General features: G+C 34.2%; 1 protein-coding gene across 2 annotated transcripts in view; it reads right to left on the reverse strand.

The window, feature by feature from the left end:
• The window catches only part of LOC138331486 (uncharacterized), a 133,814-nt gene that overhangs the window by 98,386 nt on the left and 14,028 nt on the right, over nucleotides 1–21,400 (reverse strand). For both annotated transcript variants that reach the window (XM_069279153.1, XM_069279154.1), the window contains exon 4: nucleotides 4,560–4,717. In XM_069279153.1, the coding sequence (XP_069135254.1) occupies nucleotides 4,560–4,717 (158 nt within the window). The remainder of the gene's footprint in view (nucleotides 1–4,559; nucleotides 4,718–21,400) is intronic.

Below are 21,400 nucleotides of genomic sequence, written 5' to 3' on the forward strand. Positions count from 1 at the left end.
AACTGGTGGTCAAAATCTGGTGTAAGTGTTCCTACTGATTGTCCACATTATTCACAGGAATGTCCGAATTCTCTCAGGCCAAACACCAAAGTGTCCGATTCCACACTACATAGAACATATATAAACCAAACAATTAAAGACCCCTAGGTGGGTCAGTCGTTGGTCCACAATGACCTCGTCAAATGAATTGTCCAAAAGGGTCACAATTGACCAGTTCCACTAGCTCACTAACCAGTTTCTGGACAATATAACATTGACCAATAACTTGTATCTACCTGGTATGTATTTGTATCTATCTAAGTTTGCTTTTAAATGATTTATCTAAGCCAAAGCCTGGGATCTTGATCAGCTTACGTTGGATGGTACGACAGTACAACAAAACGAGTATTAAGTCAACTTTAACAGATGTAGTGTTGTACAGAGGTGTTGTTGTTTAGGATAGATGATTCACTGTTTCTGCTCATTGTCAAAACACCTTGAAAACTTATATAAACGGTTGACTTTACGGTTTTACAATCCCAACACGAATAATGTAAAGGTTCATTAATTTTGGTCAAATAAAAGTTGTCTTTTGACACCTTTTTGCAGTGAATTTCCATTATTGACTTAAAGGTTTAAAGTTGTTACAGTTTAACTTTATGGGATATAGTTTTCATCTGAAAACAAACTAATAGTTTGCAAACTTATTGGTTTACAAAAATAAAACTTTGTTCAATGGTGAACAACATAGAATCTTTACATAACATTTAAACATCAAGCGCAGAAAAAATAACAGTTTAAAACTCTGGACTCTGTTTTTAAGGTGTTAAATTAAGACCAATTATGATCATAGTTAAAAATCTTTTTAAAAAATCTGATGAAATAATTGTTAACTACAATTAAATGTCATGAATTCTGCAGTGTTGCCAAGCCCCTCCCTTGCCGTTTATCTGCAAGTAGGGCTCAGGTTTTAAAGCAAAGAAAAAATAGAACACTGACACGTCAGAAAGGGTCCCGCTATGTGTCTGACGTGCTTAAGTGGAAAAGTAGTATTTTGACAACGAATTCTTCCGTGTTAGCTATGTGTTGCTAATAAATAATTAATGTCAACATTAATTGGGAAACCGATGATGGTACATTATTATAATTCTTTGGAAAAAGTCTTCCAAGTATTTAACTTGAATCCTGATTCCAAGCTAACATTACATTAAGAGCATACAATTAACTCAAATAAATTTGACCTTGACCTTTGACTTAGTAACCTTGGCCCATGACCTTACCTTTGGACAGTCAACTCCTTGTTTAATTCTGAACAACTTTGCATCATAATGTTATAACAAAATGTTTATCAGTTAAGAGCAACAACATTGTGATTTTTTTAAATGTTAAAATCCAAGATGGCCGATTTTTAATTTAATTTCAGCCTGAAAAATTACCAAGCAGATCTAGGATGGATGGGGAATCATCATGTAAAATATGGGGAAAATACTCCACTCCCTTCCATCATTAATGTGCAAAAGAAAAAAAACAGACAGACGGACAGACGGACAGACGGACGGACAACCTGATTACTATAGGGCACCCGCATCTCGATGCGGGGCCCTAAAAATGATATTTCCAGGAATCAAATCATAAATAAGGCTTTTAACATTTTGAATAGCTGGGTCCTGCAAGTCTTTATTGACCTACACTATTACTGTTTCATTGAAACAATAAAATTCCAAATCAAAAATTTTACATTGACAGTTATATTTGCTTAACTAGAGGGAAAATTTTGAAATCTATTGCAAGTCATCAGTTTGATGAATTAAGCTGTGAAACTGCTTGAAACAGCTGACAGAGAGCAACATTGGAACTTGATTGCAGGCTATCACACTGTAGATCCTAGTTAAAGTCCACCTAGTCAAAATGTTTTACATCTACAAATTGCACCAGTCGTAGATTATCAAGAGCCAATTTGATTAAACTTCAGCTTTTCAATTTTAGCTTGAATTGTCTGTAAGACAAATTATAGGCCCTGCCTCCATCTGAAATCTGAATGGGATGTAATAGGGAAAAGAAAAGTAAGAGGATAGAAGGGAGCTACAATGTGATTACCATAATATTTCCCCATTTCATGGTGAGGGCATTTAGTTACAATTAATCGGTATCACGGCAGCATTTAATGAGTCTTATTATATTTAATGAACACTCCACATCAAGTCATTTTTTATAAAATATCAACACACTGACCAATTACTGACCATTCATGTACAACCCCCATACGAAATTTCATCAACGTCACAGGAAATTTCACAAAGAAATACTTTAATTTGAAAGTGTGTTGAAAGTTTGCCAAAGTCAATGCTGTTTTAACCACCACGAGATCTCAGTACTTAAACTTGAACAATCAAAAATACAAACACACTTGCCATTCGGCGATAAGATCATGGTTATCTGACTGTTTGAATTCCCACAGGCTACTTATTATACAAATGCAAAACTTAAAAACGAGACGACGATAAAACCAGATAAATAGAGGTCAGACAATTGTAACATTTATTTTTTATTTCTGCATTTAACTTGTCCTCATTTTCCAATCATTATCTCATTAGGGAACTAATTATATTGCATTAATGACTCGTTATAGATAGCACTGTACACCTTATCTTGTTAGGTCAGGTAACAAACAGGTAAACTCTCAATAAAACGGTGTACCTAAACTGTGTTATGGGCACCAGTTCATACATGTGTAACTTATAGGCAGTATATAGATGATTCTTAATACACAGGTTAAATATATTAGTTTTATGAAATTTCCAGGATTTTTTTATTCTATTTAAAGGAGGTGGGAGGGGGTAAATTATATGATTTCTATGAAATGTCTAGTCTTTATAATTCTTTAAGTTAAAGGTAATGTCTACGAAGAAATAACTTAAATAACTTTAATAGATAAATACATGATAATATATTCAAAACATTTTCATAAAAGATGAAGCAAATTGCCACTAGAAAGCAAATTGTCTTGATTTTGATTCTATAGATATGAAAAAGGTTGACAATATTGTTAGATTGATATCCTATTAATGAAAAGGAATTTATAGGCTTTATAAGCTTGTTTTCCAATTCTGAAATATGCTTATGTTTTGTATATTTATATATCAATATATAAAGTATTGTTTAAACTAATAATGAAATTCTAGATGATCAGAAAAAAATAGTTGCATGACGTCACAGGTTTGTCCTTTCTTGATACCAACATCATATGAAAACACGAGCTGATGGGATGGGAAAGGCAATGGAAACAAGGCATAAAAAGTATGAAAGTGTTTAGATATCATTCCAATGGAAGATACAACAATACCAATAAGATCTGAACTTTTGACTTTGTGGAGACATAAAACAGATTTATAACTTGTAATTTCATCTTTATCGCTTTAATTCAACGGAAGTAAATATTGACATATATATGTAAACAATGGTAACTTGTACGCCTATATCTACTACAGACACCGCCCTATCTTAATTCCCCGTAAAACTTCTGCTCCATTGAATCCTTTGAATGTAGCGGAAACAAAACGTAACTGCACTCCACGCTGGACGTCGATGCTCGGTATCGCTGAAGCCAAGTTTATCTGATTCCTATACCTGATTACACAGAGAGAAATCATCATTTATGGTCTTTCCATGCCAGAAAGTTTTGACAGTAGTTGTAAATAAAGTCCAGAGATAGGAAATAAAAAAGCCATTAAATGTCGTGACCTTTAAAACACTGGATAATGATACTTTCACAGGCTGATACCGTTGAATTTACTCCAGCGAGCTCGTACAAAGGAAATCAGTTCAATTTTCACCGATCGTCGAGGTTCATTGTATGTACTTGTAAACATACGCTACGCATATCCTGGTACAGTAATGTCACCTGGTGAAAGATCTCAAGAAAAAACGTCAAACAAAGCATCTCCCCATAATGTATAATTCTTACAATGTCACCAAATATCTCAAGGAAAAATGTCAACCAACACATATATCCTTAAAATATGTCACCTGTTTCACAATGAATTCCACAAACAACAAAAGACAAGCTTCAAACACACTTTCGCTTGATATTGCTAAATGTTCATTCAACAGCTAAGGTAACTTAAGGACAGGCTCCATGAGTTTGTTTGGTTGTATATGTCATGCTTTGGAAGACATCAGCATAACCATGCTGTTTCCTCTTGCAATAATGGAAACCCTTGGCCTTTTTATAGTTCTATCTCACTGAAACATACAGCCTAAGAAAAGCACTTGGGAACATTATACAGACACCATCATTCCCTGGGCTGCTTAATTGTTGAGCGCTTAGCAGGGGCAGAAACTACCACTTTTATAGATTATATAATATTGTTTTTCCATGGAAACAGAACCTAGAGCCTTCCTCACAGGGGTGATCGTTCAACTCAAAGCCAAAAAGTAGTGGTATTAAGGAAAACATTTGGAAGAAAGTCTTTTTGAAAGTTTAGGGGGACACTCACCACATCATTTGATTTGCTTGATCTTAATATGAATGTAATGAATCATGATTCCAATTTGTGTCATTGAAAAATATCTATACATACCAGTCGCCTTAGTTCAGGGATGCTTTGGATGTCTGAGTATCCATTCAGGGGGGACAAATCCCGATCAACCTTAGTCAACGGAGTTGTCTCCCTTACACATGGGATCTCGAGAGGGCTAATTGGAGTTTTGTCTGTTTCTGTGCCACAGTTGTCAAAAGCTGAAAATACAAAATTAAACAAATGGTTAATATAATTTGGGATACACAAATCTTGATGATGTCAAACCACATCCATTAGATTCAAAGGAATTAAACAGTTTCTCAGTCATCTACCCAATGCAAGAATAACTTTTCACAGTTAAATCAGAGATTTACCAAAATCAAAGTTTAAAGTAAAATCAGAATGACCCAGTTTTGTAACTTGAAAGCTGACTCCATGAGCTATAATTCCATGAAGACTGACAATTATGTTTTTTAATTGAAGTAAAAATCATCATTAGCAAAACTATGAGATTTTTAAAGCAAAAAAGGAAATAAACAACAGTAAGAATTTCAGCAACTTTATGCAAAAGGAACAACTTAAGAAATTTTTGTACAGAGACAGCAGTTCAAATTTTTGGCGTATCATAATAGGTCAACAGGAGCTTTGAAATGTTTATCTTTTGACCCGTGGTATCTGTCGTTAGAGTGGCGGGTAATCCCAGACAGGGTAATACCACAGATATTGGTAGTGTGGATGTCAGGAATCAAATCTAAAGAGCCCTTATAATCCTCCAGCTGGGACAAAACGTGACACTCCGGGTGTTCCTACCCTCATGGCTGTTTGGGAACATACGAAAGGTCGCCTATAGAACGATTTTATATATCAAGGTCGCCTCCTATAGAACAATTTTATATATCGGTATTATTTGTTTATGTAATCCTGAGAACAGTCTAACAAACACTTACAATACATCAATAAAGTCATGACAGTAAAAGAATATCTTTCTGTTTATTTTGGTTTTAATGTTTTAACGTCCTATTAACAGCCAGGGTGATTTAAGGACGTTCCAGGTTTATTAGTTGAGAAAAGCCAAAGTACTCGGAGAAAAACCACCAACGAGCGGTCAGTACCTGACAACTGTCCCACATGGGATTCAAACTCATGCCCCCATGGTGGACTAGAGTATGTGATAATGTCAGGATATATCTTGACTCATTTACCACTAAAGACACATGTAGGCTACTTTAAGTCAAAGACGAGAACAGTCCATTATGGAATTTCAGGGGTGAATGAGTTAATTAACCACCGTCTGAGTTCTGTTCAAGAACCAAAAGGTATTTATTTAATTCACATATCAGATGACACGAATTTTACTCAGAAGACGAGGTGTCATAGTTCTGATAAACAAGAGAGAGACTCTTTCAGGAAAAGGTATGCAGTTATGATTTTTTTATTTCACTGAAGTTACTCCAGTTTGTGGATTGAATATGCCGCCCTGTAAAACAGCTCATTTTGTGGCGATTAATGTATCGTGATTTAATATGGGAACTATACAAATATTAATCACACATGAATTTAACTTGGTGTACATTATCACACTCTGTAGCTGTTTCTATCATAGAATATTCCTCATCTATTGTATTTGAGACACTTGGTTTAGAGATGATAGTAACCGCCTCTTCAAAGAATAATCTTTTTAAGATTGTTCATGCAAATGACAAATCAAAACCAATTTTCAAAAGCTATGTTTTTGATTTCTTGTTACACAAATACATAACTTATTATCTACAAACCTCTAAACAGTATCTGTTTCCAGGATGTCATCCATCTTTTACCAGGAAAGGAATAAAGTAAATCCAGGAATCAAATCCAACGATACAAAAGTTTAACACAGATGACCAAACCAAATCAAAGTACCTATCCAGCATCAGTTGAATGAGCCTATTTCTAATGCACCCTCATGACAACCTTAAGTCTCTTATAGTACCAGAATTCTGCCGCCAATGCCTAATTATATGTATTTAGGACATGCTGGACAATAATAGCGAATTAAACAACTAATGCATTGTTGATTAAAGACCTTATAAAGCAAAAAACTGTCTTTATACTGACCCAGAAATCTAACTGCACTCACCATGTTTATGTAAATATCTGATCGCGACCCAGTTTAAAGTTTCTCCAATTACCAACATTGGCTTTACAACGCCCTTCCCCGATACAATATCCAACATCCTTAGAGAATGATACGGAATAATGGGCCTAAAATACCTGTATTTAAAACCCAATACTGCAGATAGGCCAACAAATAACCCTTGTTCTAAGTCAGAATACAATTTTCTCAAGGTCAACTCGTTTATAATTCTCCCAGCTAATGGACATTCTGCATGCGCAACCTAATTAACCGTAAGTCAACAATAACAACAACGAAAATAAACATCAGTAAGTTGTTTGGAATTAAATCTTCATTATCGAAATTCACCTCCTACAAGGAGTTGGAATATTACGCTTTAGCTATTACTTGCATATAAGGCTCTAATATAAATTATTCAAGAAATTTATTTCCTTTTCACAATATATGACAGTTTGTTGCCATTCAATCAATATAGGCCAACTGTTTCACTAATTGATTAAACAATGACTATTTGTTTCCTCCTAATTACCATTGATCAATTATGTCTTTTACGTCTTTTTATTGTGTAACAAGCCTTGTGTGCATTGTAAGTCTTGAACATTAACCATCGATCTACTTATCAATTTTGGTGTCTAAACTGACTGTTAATACATTGAAATCATCCTGTAACAAGGTTGTATTAGCCTGTCTTCAATTAAATATGACCTGGTGGGGTTCGCTGGTCGTTGTCTTTGGAAGTATGCTTCAGTGAAATAGCACTATAAAATGGGCAAGTGTAACTATCACAAGAAGACACAATAAAAACATATTGCTGCCTCCCAAAATACACATACACAAACCATTCAATACATCTTGAATTGTGCAGGGGAGACTATCCTTGCCTCCCCTCCTCTTGACCAATTAACTACACCTTCAGTCAATATCTACATCTTTACAATTATAAGTATAATGCAATTTGATTCTCAAAAGTCATCATTCTGAATATTGCTTGAAATGTTGGAACATTTACTTACATATAATGTCCGGTCTTATAGCTTGTTTTCTCTATATAACCAAACAAAAGTTCAAGGTCAAATTTTAATAACCCAACTATATTAATACTCCGTTAACAATACCAGTTCAATAATCAATATCAATATATTAAAGACCATTTCTATGGAATAGAATGTTTCATATGCAATTTGTCTAAATATTCTATAAATACATTTTACCTTTGATGAAACTAAAATTGAATTTTTATATCAGACATATTTCCACACCTGCCGGTATTATATTTAAATATGTTGATTAGATTTAATTGGTACTTGAAGCCGTGTCGTTATCGTTTTTCCTAATTAGAACTGACAATGATTTACCGTGGAGTTTTGTGTATTGAAGCCACCCAGGGTTGGTCTATTAGAATTACCATACGTACACAAATCACGCTAATGATAGCCGAGGTAATGAGGTGTGAGAACAGACGTCTGCTCTCTGTCCTCGACGACTGAGTGATGTCCTCGACATCATAAAAGTGCATTCTCCCCTGTCAAGTTGAACTTTATCAAAGATGACTGGCTGATTAATTCACAAAAAGGAGAGCAAAAAAATTCAAAGATATTTTTTTAATTTTAAAATTAGTTTGTTCTAAATCAGTTTGATTATCATAATCCATTTAGAACTTCATAGTCTATAAACAGCCATCTTTATGAGTGTAGGTACGGTAAACATAACGGATGGAACACGATATCTAGACATTACCACCCAATGTCAATTAAATTGTATTCTTCTATTGATATAAATCAAAAATATACTGTAGAAATAAGAATGTTAGATTTTTCACATTTAGATATGACACAATCAAAGAGACATTTACTGCAAGAATGTCTGCATTCATGGTAAATTAATTAATGTTTTAATTTTCTTTTCAGAAAATCCAGATTTTTCAAGAAAAGAAAACTTCCTAACCAAAGAAAGAAAGAATCGTGCAATTATGTTATCACAAACAAAAAACACACAAAAAATCTAGAAAATGAATTTTAGCAAACTCAGTAATATCCCCCATATCAAACAATACCTTTATTATCTCCCTAAAATAAATCCATATTCAGGTTCAAACAACAGAAACTGTGATTTATCAAATCCCATAAACTAGAAACATTTTACAGTAAATCAATTTATTGCCAATCTTGCCAGCTTTGTCTTTCAAGTCCAGATTAACCGAAGCTTGATAAAGGATGATGAGAAGCATCAGGTTTCTTACCTGTGTACAGGTAGACAGAATCTTACCTTTACGAATGATAACCATGTTGGAATCCCACTACAAATACTTCATATCACTGAATATCCTCAACACTGTCAGCCTCAGCAGGCACTAAGGATTTCTTTCTCAATCATATAAACCAAACTTGGTAACAACTTTTGTGATTTGAAGCAGGAAAAGCGTCAAATTCTGTTTATAAATCAGCACACGTTTTTTACCATAAAGCAATGCAACATTTAATTCTCTTCTTTACTAAAATGTAGTCCAGATCTCGGTGAAATAAACCAATGCATGGTAATGATTCTTGTGATTTGAAGCAGGAAAAACTTAAACTTCTGATTATAAATAGGCACATGTTCTTCACCATAAAGGCGATGCAGCATTCAATTCTCTTATGACTAATATGTAGTCCAATTTTCCAGAGTCTAAATACCCATGGTGCTGACACTTTGCGGAATTAATTCTCCTGTCGAAGCTAAAGAGGTTACGTACGTAACTTTTCGCTGTCCACCTAATGTTGGTAGCTATAAATAAACATTTTGATACATTCTGACCGTTTCCTGTAATGTAATATCACAAAGGCCATGAAACAATGAGTCCTATATACGAATTGAAATCTTATTTGTCATATCCGGAAAATTGACAACCGATCTGTGTCAGTATTTAAACCAGCGATGGAGTTGTTTACATTTTAAACTTCATTGTTCAAAAATGGGTTTGATAACAACACCGCTCATAAAAATAACAGAGGAACTAAATTAAAGTTTTCATGAATTTTAATGTTCATGCTTGATCACACTTTTCTTAAACCATTTACACGCAAACGCTAATGTCTTGGATCTCTATTAACAGTTTAGGTATGAGTTTTCAACTTGGAAAAAGATTTCCAATTGAAGAAAAATATATCATGTTAATTTGTCATGAAGATATCAAACTCTAATAAGCTTAACCTTGATTGGTTTCGAACAACAGGTGATGACGATAGCAAGACGATACGAGTGTGGCTTGAATTACACACGTCGGTGAAGCTACAATAGCCACGCCTCTGCGAGGGGTAATAATATCATGCCGAGGGCCATTTAGCACGATCTTTGGGTCATAAATAGTTCCTTGATTAAGTCGGATCAAATAAATGGTTCATAATTATGTCAAGTCATAATCGACATCCAATTATTCCATTCCAAGTTTTGGTATCAAAAATAGCTTTGGCAAACTTCCTCAAAGCTTGACAAAACTACTTGGTAACACTGCTTGGACTGAGAAAACTATACTGAAAACCTTATAAACGTGAGCTTGAATGTTTGTTTCAAACATTCTGATGAAGTTGCTATGCAATACTTCAGTTGTGTGTAGATTTTGGTTTTACTTAAGCATTGAAGTCACTATTTTTTAATTTCATCAGGGTATGAAAGAAATTTTGTTTGCAAACTGTGTGAATCCTGTTTCTATTGTGACGTCACGATAACGTCAGATTTCCTTGCCATTCCCAGATTTGTGGTCTGGCTTTCAGTGTCTATAATAATGACTCAATCATTTCTCAAAATTTCATAATCATATCGATGTTCTACAGAATTTTGAAAACATCCAGACAAAAATAACCAATTAAACCATAGTAAAAGGCTTATGTTTGTATGCTGGGTCACTTCAACTTCTCATCCTTAGAGAAAAATTCTAGTGAATAAATGTCTATCCACTTGGACACCATGGCCAAGGTTTTTAGGGTAATTATTCATATCTACCAAACCCTGTTTTCTGTTGAGAAACATGAAAATGAAGATATTCAGAGCCAAGGGATTTACTATGATTCTGTATACAAATCTGATGAAGTTATTGAAAAGGTACAAAAACAGGACCGTTTGAAAGGTGTGGATTTGAATACCTAAACTTGTTGATGTATTTGACGAAGGGATCAGGACAACCAGCAAAAGAATGGCTGATATATATACAGATTTGAAAGTTTAAAATCTTGCCAAAGTTTTGTTAAGAAAGATTAAGATGTCTCAATTGAACATCTCCAATTTTTATGCTAGAAATCTTGTCAGTGTTTTTTGTTAAGGAAAGATCAGGGTGCCTTGACAGAAGAACAGAATATATTTGCATTAAATACAATACCTGGTACAAGGCTCTGATAACCTGTCATTAAATACCTATTTAGGTACAGGTAGCTCCCCTTTCACATATCATCTTAACTTGGAAAATTACCAACCCAAAGTTCCAATACCTGCTAGTATAGTTTGGATTTTTTCAGTACACATTAATTATAACAGCTATGCATATCTAGGTATTTCAGACAGTGCTCCGTACCTAAAGAAAAAAGGACCATTCCGTTAGTACCTTGTACTTGTCAGCAATGTCAAACTCTCGAAAACCAGAAATGAAGGGCTAGTGTTAAAATGTCAGGAAAGGTGAGCCTACAGTTAGTTATCCCCCCCCCTCCCGCCGACACCCAACTGCCCGCCCAAGGGGTGCTGCAGCATTAGAATCTTGTGACATTGTAGCCAGTTACTAGATCAACTTTTCTCATCCTTGTTATTACTTTGCCTTTCTTAAATGACCCTGGCTGTTCATATCTGTCTTTGTGTGATACAGAGTAACCTCCCTTGCTGGTAGGTATCCATTGACACTACTACACTGAGAGAAACTAGCTCACATAATTTTAAGTGACATCATAATCACTAGCTCACATAATTTTAAGTGACATCATAATCAATTCTCACAAGGGCAGATAACTCTGTAATATGCAAATACACAATTGACCAAAAACAATTAATCTAAATGAATCTTGTTGCATGGCCATCTATAAACATTGACCTCTTTATAATTTGCTCTAATTGGCTCTGTTGAAGGTATATTATAATTCACAAAATTGCTTTGCTAGCTTCGATACTTGAGATGCCTTGACATAAGACTGTAAAGTTCTTCTGTACACTTGAACCTCTTATGTAAGACATAAGTACAACAAGCATATTAAATCATATTTGTATGTCCCTCTTTATAACTAAATACAAATACAGGCTAGAGTCCCCGGTAAAATCACTTTATCTGCTCACTACATACAGTTACTCAAACTTTGATTCCTATAACCAACAATGCTATTAAAATGCAATAAACACTATTTAAATTTCTCACATATAGAATTGGCATTTTTTATTGTGAACATTTGAAAAGGTAATGGTATATTGGTGAAGGTTGTGTATTAGCACTTTGACATTTACAGACTCTGGGGGATATCTTCAACAAATAATCATGATATGACATATGCATGTATAAACTTAGGACTCAATTCTCATTACAAATTGAATTTTAAGAAATGACTTTCTGATAAACAACTGAACATTTGTGTTTTGCAAGTCCTACAGATCATTTCTAATTTTAAGTCCACTATGCTCAATACATGACATACTTATTGTAACAAAACCTCCATTTTTATCACTTTGACAGTCCGCAGATTATGGTCAGAATGAATCATTTTATAATTTTCAAAACTCTTTAGTTTATGATTTACATCCTATTAACAGCCAGTCTTACTAAAATATATTAAATGTTGGGGAAAACCTGGAGCATTCTGAGAAAAAGCCACCACCCAACATAATATGCTTTATAGGCATACATTTTAGCTTACTCCACAGGAGTGAAGGATCAGACACCTTAACCATTTGACCATGGGACCATTACCAAATATGAGATGATTTTTGAAATGCAGGACGCTAGGTTAAGATATCGCTGAATTGTACATACACCTATGATATATAATTACTGAGCTGACTCTGACTCAGGTCTTTTAAGTAGCAATAGGACTATAATTGCAATAGAGGGGTATCATATTCTTAAACCCTAACTTAAAACGTCAGTTTTTATGACATTAGAATTCCAACATCTTGAGAGTTCTCAGCTCAATGGAGTAGCTCTCCACAGCGAAACATCTAACGGTGTCGCAGAAGTTCAGTTTAAATGGATTGAATGTTTGATCAGTATGTACCTTCACATAAGGGGACTCTAAATCTAGCTAGATCTAATTTGTTACGTAAGTGTAAATATTGATTTGGGTATGCTGATACCATTGTGTAAGGGCAAGCACCTGTTGCCGTGTCTCCTCGCGATCTCAAACCTAGTGTGCTAATTCTGACATTGGCAACATTACGAGGCAGAACTGTTTGGTACCCTGACACTCAGTCATTTGTTATTTCTAACAATCTAAATAAGGGAGCAAGACCTAGAGGTATATAGTGTATAGTACTTACGACTCTAGTAGTCAGCTAGTGGAGCTAGCTATAATACACGGGTTTCAAGATCCCGAAACGATGCAAGTAATATACGTTTCACTGTCAACTAGTCCCACCTTCCAGTGATTATGATATCACAAAGATCACATCAAATGATAATGTCATAAACACCGGTTGGTGGGACTAATTGATGGTAAATTGTACTTTACCCACATCGTTTTGGGATCTCATACCCCCATATTATCACAGACAAATAGTAACTCTTCGGCAGTTTTTGTCCAGGAAGATATTGCATAGAAATAGACTGATAGAGAAAGAGACTGACCTTCACAATTCTTACTAGATTACCTCCCCCTGATTTAACAATAAGAATTTAGAGATGTTGTTGACTATAAATTTAATTTTGTTGATAGTTTTGATATTCTTTGGATCAATATAATGCCCAGTCTTGGCATCCCATCCTAGCTGCACCAACTTCTGTTTGCATTGTATTCAATGTACTTTTGTCCTTTGTAAACTCAGATTATTACAAATCTAAGAAAGTGCAGAATCTAGGATAAACATCAACAATAAATCAAGTAAAGTAACACCTCCAAGTTAAGGTTGTATTCTTCTGAGGTTTCAGTCCCGTTGAAGTCTCGTTTCAACATAGATCAAAGAAGTTTTGAGATTTTCGAATACAATTTATCAGTATCTGTAGCAAGTTGCCAGATGCAAATTTTGTCAAAAAATTACATTTCTATTTTTAGGAGAATTTTTTATACGGGGGTTTTAAGAAATGGCCCATTTGGCGGCCATTTTGAAATTGTGTCTTTTTTCGCTTCAAGTAGTGCCACAGTTTTACCATTTTTTACTGAAATTGCTTTTACTTAAATCATCACTGCGCCAGCATTTTTAGCTGTATTGAGCTAATTTTTGCTGCAAATTGTTACTAGGTTCGTAGTTATTAAAATATTGAGCATTTATATGTGTATTGATACACTTTTGTGACTTTATTTTAACATTTAATGGTAATTTGGGCACTTTTATTTTTAACTCTAAAATACTGAAAAATAACAAAAATTCAAATGGAGCAAAAAAGTAAGCACACGGACCCCCAATTTTTCTTCCTGATTTAGAAAGAACAGCCGTTTTCCTATTGATATGCAAAATAATAACAAAAGTTTAATACCAGAACTTTTTCTATAAAGGGTTAAATTTGGCAAAAATGGCTGAAAATGGTGCATTTTGTAGCTCAAAATTAAGGGGTAGGGGTAGCATATGTTGTTATTCTGAGAAAAAATATTAGTCTAATTGATAAAATCTGGTATATTTTTAAAAAAAGACTACCAGAAAATGAATTCTACAAACATTCATACATATCAAACACCTCATTAGGAAATTATGGCTTTAATCTCTATCTTATATGGTCAAAACGGCAAAATTCCCATAAAATCCAATATTTTGTCAACTAGGTATCTTTGAGTGACAAAAGCTCAAAAACGAGCACACGGACATATGTTTTTTATTCCATTTTCTTTTATGGTATGAACTCCTTTTTCCAAAAATCTATATGAGAAAAAAAAGTTTAATACAAGAAAATTTTGACTTCTCAGAGGTGTACATCCTTAAATGAAAAAATACAAAATTCCACTGTATCTAACCTCTCTTGAGTCGAAGGACAAAGACCAGAACCTTTTTTACCACTTTTTACTTCATTTTTTAAAACTCTTTTAATGAAAGAACAGATTCTCTTGTAGTGCTGTAACAGACAACCAAACACAGTATATTTACAACAAGCCCTAACCTTCAAGATTAATCCTTGTAATTTATTATACCCTGAAGAAAATAGTTTGGAGGACATCATATGCATTTAAAACACCTGATCTAACTTAGATAAGGTTTAAACTCAATCACAAAAGAAAAACACTTTACATTTTCGCCGGACAAAAATACATCCAATTCCCTCAACAGATAGATTGGGTCTAAGTGATGAATTTATAATGTGCCTACCTCTCGACATCGACATCTTAAGGAGCTGGTGACGGAAGTAAGAATCGTAATCCATGATAAAATTCACGTTTAACACTCATCTATTTTACGTAATAGTAGCGGACGGAACTCCTCTCGATTTATACCGCACTTTTTGTTGACTCTAGATCTCATGAAGGTGGTTCTCTCGCCACACCTCAGAGCATGCTACCAGAATCTGTGTGAAATCTCGAGGATTTAAAGGGTACAAATGACAGGGAATGAAAATCCTCGTAGATAAGACAAAGTCTCGCTCTCCTAATCCTAACGAGTGTCGACTATGTAAACAGGCTTATAACAGTGGTGGAATTTCAAAACTAGACTTTCCAAAATAGAATCACAAACCTTTCATTCTATATACAAGATTATTAGCTGGAAGACATGACGTACAACTTGTAGTAAATGAAAACCCATTCATAATACATATAAAAGTAAATATACATAGCAGACTTCATTTCTATCTAGATGAAACAAAAAGACGATGAAATCTATCTATTATAAATATACATAGCAGACTTCATTTCTATCTAGATGAAACAAAAAGGCAATGAAATCTATCTATTATAGAAAAGTAACTTCAAAGACGATCTTTGTGTATAACCTTGGTTAACACCACACTTCATATCACCCTTTCACTTGTTTAAACCTCTTGAACTTGTCATCTACACAAGCTTTAATGTAAACTTCCTCACCCCTCGAAATTCTAAATGAGCTGTTCTAGCTTTAGTTTTAGAAAAGTCCAAATGGGTTTTCAGGGTTGATCAAGTTAAAACCGCTTGCTCTATACCAACTCAAAATACCAGAAACACAGTCTGGTAATGCCTTTTTATATGATACTGACATTGAATTTTTTTCTAAACGTAGCAAAATTCCATAATTTTGAAGATATTCTTTTTATTATTCTTCAACTTATCTAACTACTGTATGTTGTGGCCATCAAATTACCCACAAAAACAAGATACTGCCCAACATAAAATGTTGATGGGTACTCTTTTTCGTGGTTTAGAGCTTTAAAGTATTTTGGGGTTAGAAATATTTGTGGTTATCCGGACAGCAGTTCCAATAACATATAAACCATTTTCATTTTTATATTTGTGGCTAAAAAGTAACAACAAATTCAAAGAAAGTTTTTACACTGTAAACATTTCTCATTAACTCATTCACCCTTGAAATTTCTTAATGGACTGGTCTAGTCTTTGATTTAGAAGAGTCTATGCATTTTCAGAGGTGATGAGTTAAATGGTAGATTCTTATATCAGAGACATAAAGGAAACGATCATGGTAACATTTGCTATAGTCACTACAGGTATGTGCATAGGAAAAACCAAAGAAGAATAGGCCATTGTCTTACGCCACCACAAACAAACGTATGACATTGGATGACCTTGGGAGTTAACGACATCAACCTACGTCAATATCCAATCAGACCACGGCCAATTTAATCTGCCGTAGTGACAGGTGAAAAAATCACACCCACTTTTAATAAGAGGAAATGAAAACAAACCTTTGTTGTGTGTAATCAGGGGAGATAACTGTGGTCAATTAACATCAGATTTTAATGTGTAACCCAATACACCTTTTGACTGAATGTGTCAATCATTTGTTACTGTATACATTTCAATCACTTCAGAAAACGTGACAGCTAGGATATGGTCATATCTTCACCTGATCAAAGGTGTATAGTGTCATTTCTTCAATATGTTTATATTCTCAACCCTTTGATAGTCAATTCTCTCTAAACTTTATAGGTAAAATCACAAAATGTTCAACCGCATATTTTTCAAGATGGAACTGTGTTTGTGCTTACTTGTCTGTTATAAACTTCAGATTTTTTTATTTTCGTAAACTTTCATTTTCATATTGATTTTTGACTTCTTAATATCTCCTCAACACAGTCATATACATAATGCAAAGTTACATATTGAGAAACATTTAATGTATTTATAGATATTATTTCTTATACTGATGATGAGCTAGGTGTTAGTGGCAGTGGAAAGACCAGAGTTCTCAGATAAAAACCAATGCTCTATGTCCAGTGCCTGACAACTGCTTATAATTGCATCATAATCTTGATATTGAAGGGTGTAGTGGAGAAAATATCAGACACCTTAACTACTGTGCCATCACAACCATGTGCAATTATTTTACAGGTATAAACAGAATCAAAAAGGTATCTAAATGCTGAAGAAATATGTACATAAGGAACATGATGCACTTTATAGATGCAGACTTCACCAAGCTCAGGTGGCCAAAATTGTATAAGCGTATGCCTCATTTATGCTGATCATCTAAACCGTGACATTGCAATACATTTATCTTTATCATTGTATGTAATTATAAGGCCATAATAAAATAATTATTTGTAGCATCTTTTGAAAGTTATTGCCGTGTAATAATATAAATGGACCACAGAGGGCGCCACTTGCCATTTAGACGAAGTTTTTAACAGATTCGCACCAGGTCAAGATAGATATTTCTTCAAGTAGACAAAGAAACATTCCACTTAAATAATTCTATGGAGATTTTTCAAAGTAGAAAAAAGATCGAGTTCATAAAATCAGGTGTTACTCAAATTTTTACAGATTTTGTCACAATTAATTGATGATTAGGCTAATGATGTGATATATGACTGTCATGGAATGGCAACAAAATATCTACAATTATAGATAATTATGGAAAAATGACTATATGTATAATAAATTAATAAACTGTATGAATTTTTCTCATGGTTTTACTTTCATGGAATGTCAATTATAATGCATTTGTAGGAAAAAAGGAATTGTACAAGAACTTATACCTTAAGAATAATTAAATTATTAAATTTATATCTATGAAAGTGCAAGTTAATTATTTATGTTTAATGAAAATTGCTCAATGGTGAAGTTTATCATATGGAATTCCTGAGAAAAAGCACTGACCTATGGAATTTTAATGAAATAAAACTACATAACAGTTTACAAAGATCAGGCCGACTTTCAGGTTAAAAATGTATTGAGTGTAACCTAATAGGTATAGTGACTCTCACAAAATGTTTTGAAAACATCAATCCTGACCTGAATATTAATTTCAAAATTCTGAATAGATTTTCGAAGATTTTAGAAACTGACCACAAAACCAGAATTTCAAAATTCCTGTAAGACATATTTTTTTTATGTAAAATACATGTAATATTGCCTGTGTATTATCTTATAAAATTTCAATAGCTGAGATGACATCCTACCTTTACAAAATGAACCTTAACTCCGTAAATAATCCAGAAATTGATATACAGCTACCACATGTTTGAGGGACCAAAAACCTCATTCCTCTGTCCCTGCGGTCAGAATTTTATATATATACCGACGCTGGACAAAGGGGGGAGGTCTTGGGCGGGATATTAGGGTATCGCAGAGATACTTTGAGTAAGGATTACATTTAAAATGTAATCATATTATAATCAATTTAACAGGCCAGCGACTTTAAATCGTCCCGGACAAAGCGGAGAACGTGAACACTGGGAGAGGGGTGGTACCTTTAGAACCGACGCTTTCATCACCGAGCGTGAATGAAATCAACAAGTCTGATATGTTACAGGTGTGACAATGACCATCCCGTGGCTGTATTGATGGATCAGGTCCCCTCTCAGTGGTCAGTAATCAGAGAAATACGACACTTATAAAGGTGTCCAATAGTCTTCTGGAGATAAGTAGGTCCCTCTTACTCCTACCGACACCTTTCAGATAGACATGTGAGATACAGCAAAAGAATTTCAAAATGATTTACTTTTAAGTCAAAGTTATTTTTTACAAATTTTCAAACATGCAGTTCTAAGGACACCAAAAGCATTGACTTCTTTCATGCTACATTATAATTTAACAAAAATTATCCTTTCAAACTGAAACAGACTTTTTGAAATAACTGGAATAACTGAGAATTTTTGTCTTCGATTCTGTTCTCATAAAAAAAATCATGAAATTGCTTAGTGATAATTTCTTTTGCTAACTTGTGTTCAAAGTGTTGAAGTTATGATTATTTACAGATGTAAACCAACTATAAACCAGCCTATTTTTGTGTTTACATGCATATAATGAGTTTTCCATAGCCATTTAATTGGCGATTAAGACTTATAACTTTCTACTATATGTATGCTAGACACTATTTTGCAGAAATTCTAGCTTGTGGAATACGCAAAAATTAATTGGTTTGCAGTATTATTGAAACTCCAATAATATACCTATAGGTTCCCCTCATCCAAATTTGACAGCAACCAATGGTCCTCTCCAGTGGAAATCTTCACAAGTGCAAAAGGAGATAAACAATCCCCATCGGTTTAAAATCCATGAAATCGAAACTTCACCATTATGTAAAATGATCACTGATGTTAAATTGAATGTTCGTAACCGCTTCAGTATTCATCAAAGCATCGCAATGGTGATAATCTTCACCAAGGGGTCGCAATGTTAAGTACCTTCATTGAGATGCTATGCCAATACTAAACTTTAATAGATATTACTGCACAACAACCTATATAGCCGATACTTATATTTCCAATACATACTTGGATTTCCAATAAAGATCAACAACTTTATTACACTACCATAAAAATTCCACACCTGTTCCAATGTTGATTCCTCGTTAGTAAGAATGACTTACCTGTAGCCACAGGTATTTCACAGTGAACAACTGTCATCACCCAGTGAACAGTAATAAATTAGATGGGTTTTATATGTATTGCTGTTATAAGTTATGTTTTATTCTCTTATCAGTGAAACTGATACCTTTACCGTATAATGATTGGAATCTGCTTCAGAGTTAAATATAGAGCCAGTATGTTTCTTCTGGGAATGTCCATCCGATCCCTGCAGGAGAAAGTGATCTCTTTTGACCTTGACATTGCTCAAGGACCTGCATCAGTCAATGCAGGTTACCAAGTATAGAATAAAATTTGGGTCAGTTCAGGTTGTATCAAATTTCTCAAAAAGATCAAATCATCATTTCAAATGCATGCATACCTCCAATCGGTGCATGACTGATTGACTAAACATCCTATTTGAAGTAGGGATGGGTATCGCAAAAAATTTTGTATCGCGATATATCACGATACATCATAAGTGTATTATGATACGTATCATGATATTTTGGTATTATTTTTGTAGAATAAGAATTGCATGGTTTTTTCTGTCAATCACCTAAAAAGAGTATGAAATAAATGTTTTGTCAATATATCACTTTTATTCTTGTTTTTATCTAAAAAAATGCGAGATAATGTCTGTGTTACTTCCGCTCGATGTTTTGCAAACACTTACTACTGGACGGGACTCAGTAGCTGGGTGATGGCGACGCAAGTGAGTCGTCAGGTTCCTTGTTCCGCCACTACATTTAACGATTGCCGTACACAATCGACATCAAGCGATGCTTTACCTGCTATTTATTTCCCCTTTACGTACTATAAGGCCAAAATGCTGCCATACAACCGCTTTTGCTTGGGATTTTTTACGAGGTTATCATTTGTGCCTATGAAGGTCGCCATTTTGAAACGTTACTAAGCACAAGATCAATCATAATCTACGTATAATAACATCCCAAAAATCCATCTTAACCTATACATTTGTCTGAAATGTTGTTAAAATATATATTTCAGTTTTAATTTTTATACAAATTCTCATTTTAAAAATATTTCCCGTCAAAAACGAAATTTTCACGGAAATATACGGAAAATCCCCGAATGATTCCGAGTGAACCGATACGACTACATCGTACCGCGATACGTATCATTTTCAAATTGAACCTGGATATATCGGTATACCGATAATACCGCGCACCACTAATTTGAAGCCACTGGGTCATTTAAGGACATGACAGGTTTATAAATACAGGAAAGCCAGAGTACCTGGTGAAAAACCACCAACTAGCAATCAGTACCTGTCATTTTCCCACATGGGATTTGAACTCTCGACCTAGAGGTGATTTTATGGCTTATGGTAACTGTGTCGACATCTTAAGAGCTTAGCTACCGAGGCCCCAGAATTGCAGCACACACTGACTATGTCTATAGACAGTCAAACCTGTCTAAAAAGGACATTCAAAAGTCAACTGGTCTTCATAGCCTGGTGGTCTTTAAATGCAGGTTGACTTATAGTATTGAAACTGATCATTTACAGGTGGTCTATATATAGAAGTTGTCACTAAGACAGATTTTACAGTATATTTTATTTAAAATGTTGACCTTGATCTTCAATAAAGTACAATAGCTGGTCGACTGATTAGGCTTATTGTCCAAGTGATTTAGAGGTCAAGGTCAATCATTTGAACAAACTTATAACCTCAGCATCCTTTA

Source organism: Argopecten irradians, chromosome 9 (genome assembly GCF_041381155.1).
Source record: "Argopecten irradians isolate NY chromosome 9, Ai_NY, whole genome shotgun sequence".
Lineage (NCBI taxonomy): Eukaryota > Metazoa > Mollusca > Bivalvia > Pectinida > Pectinidae > Argopecten > Argopecten irradians.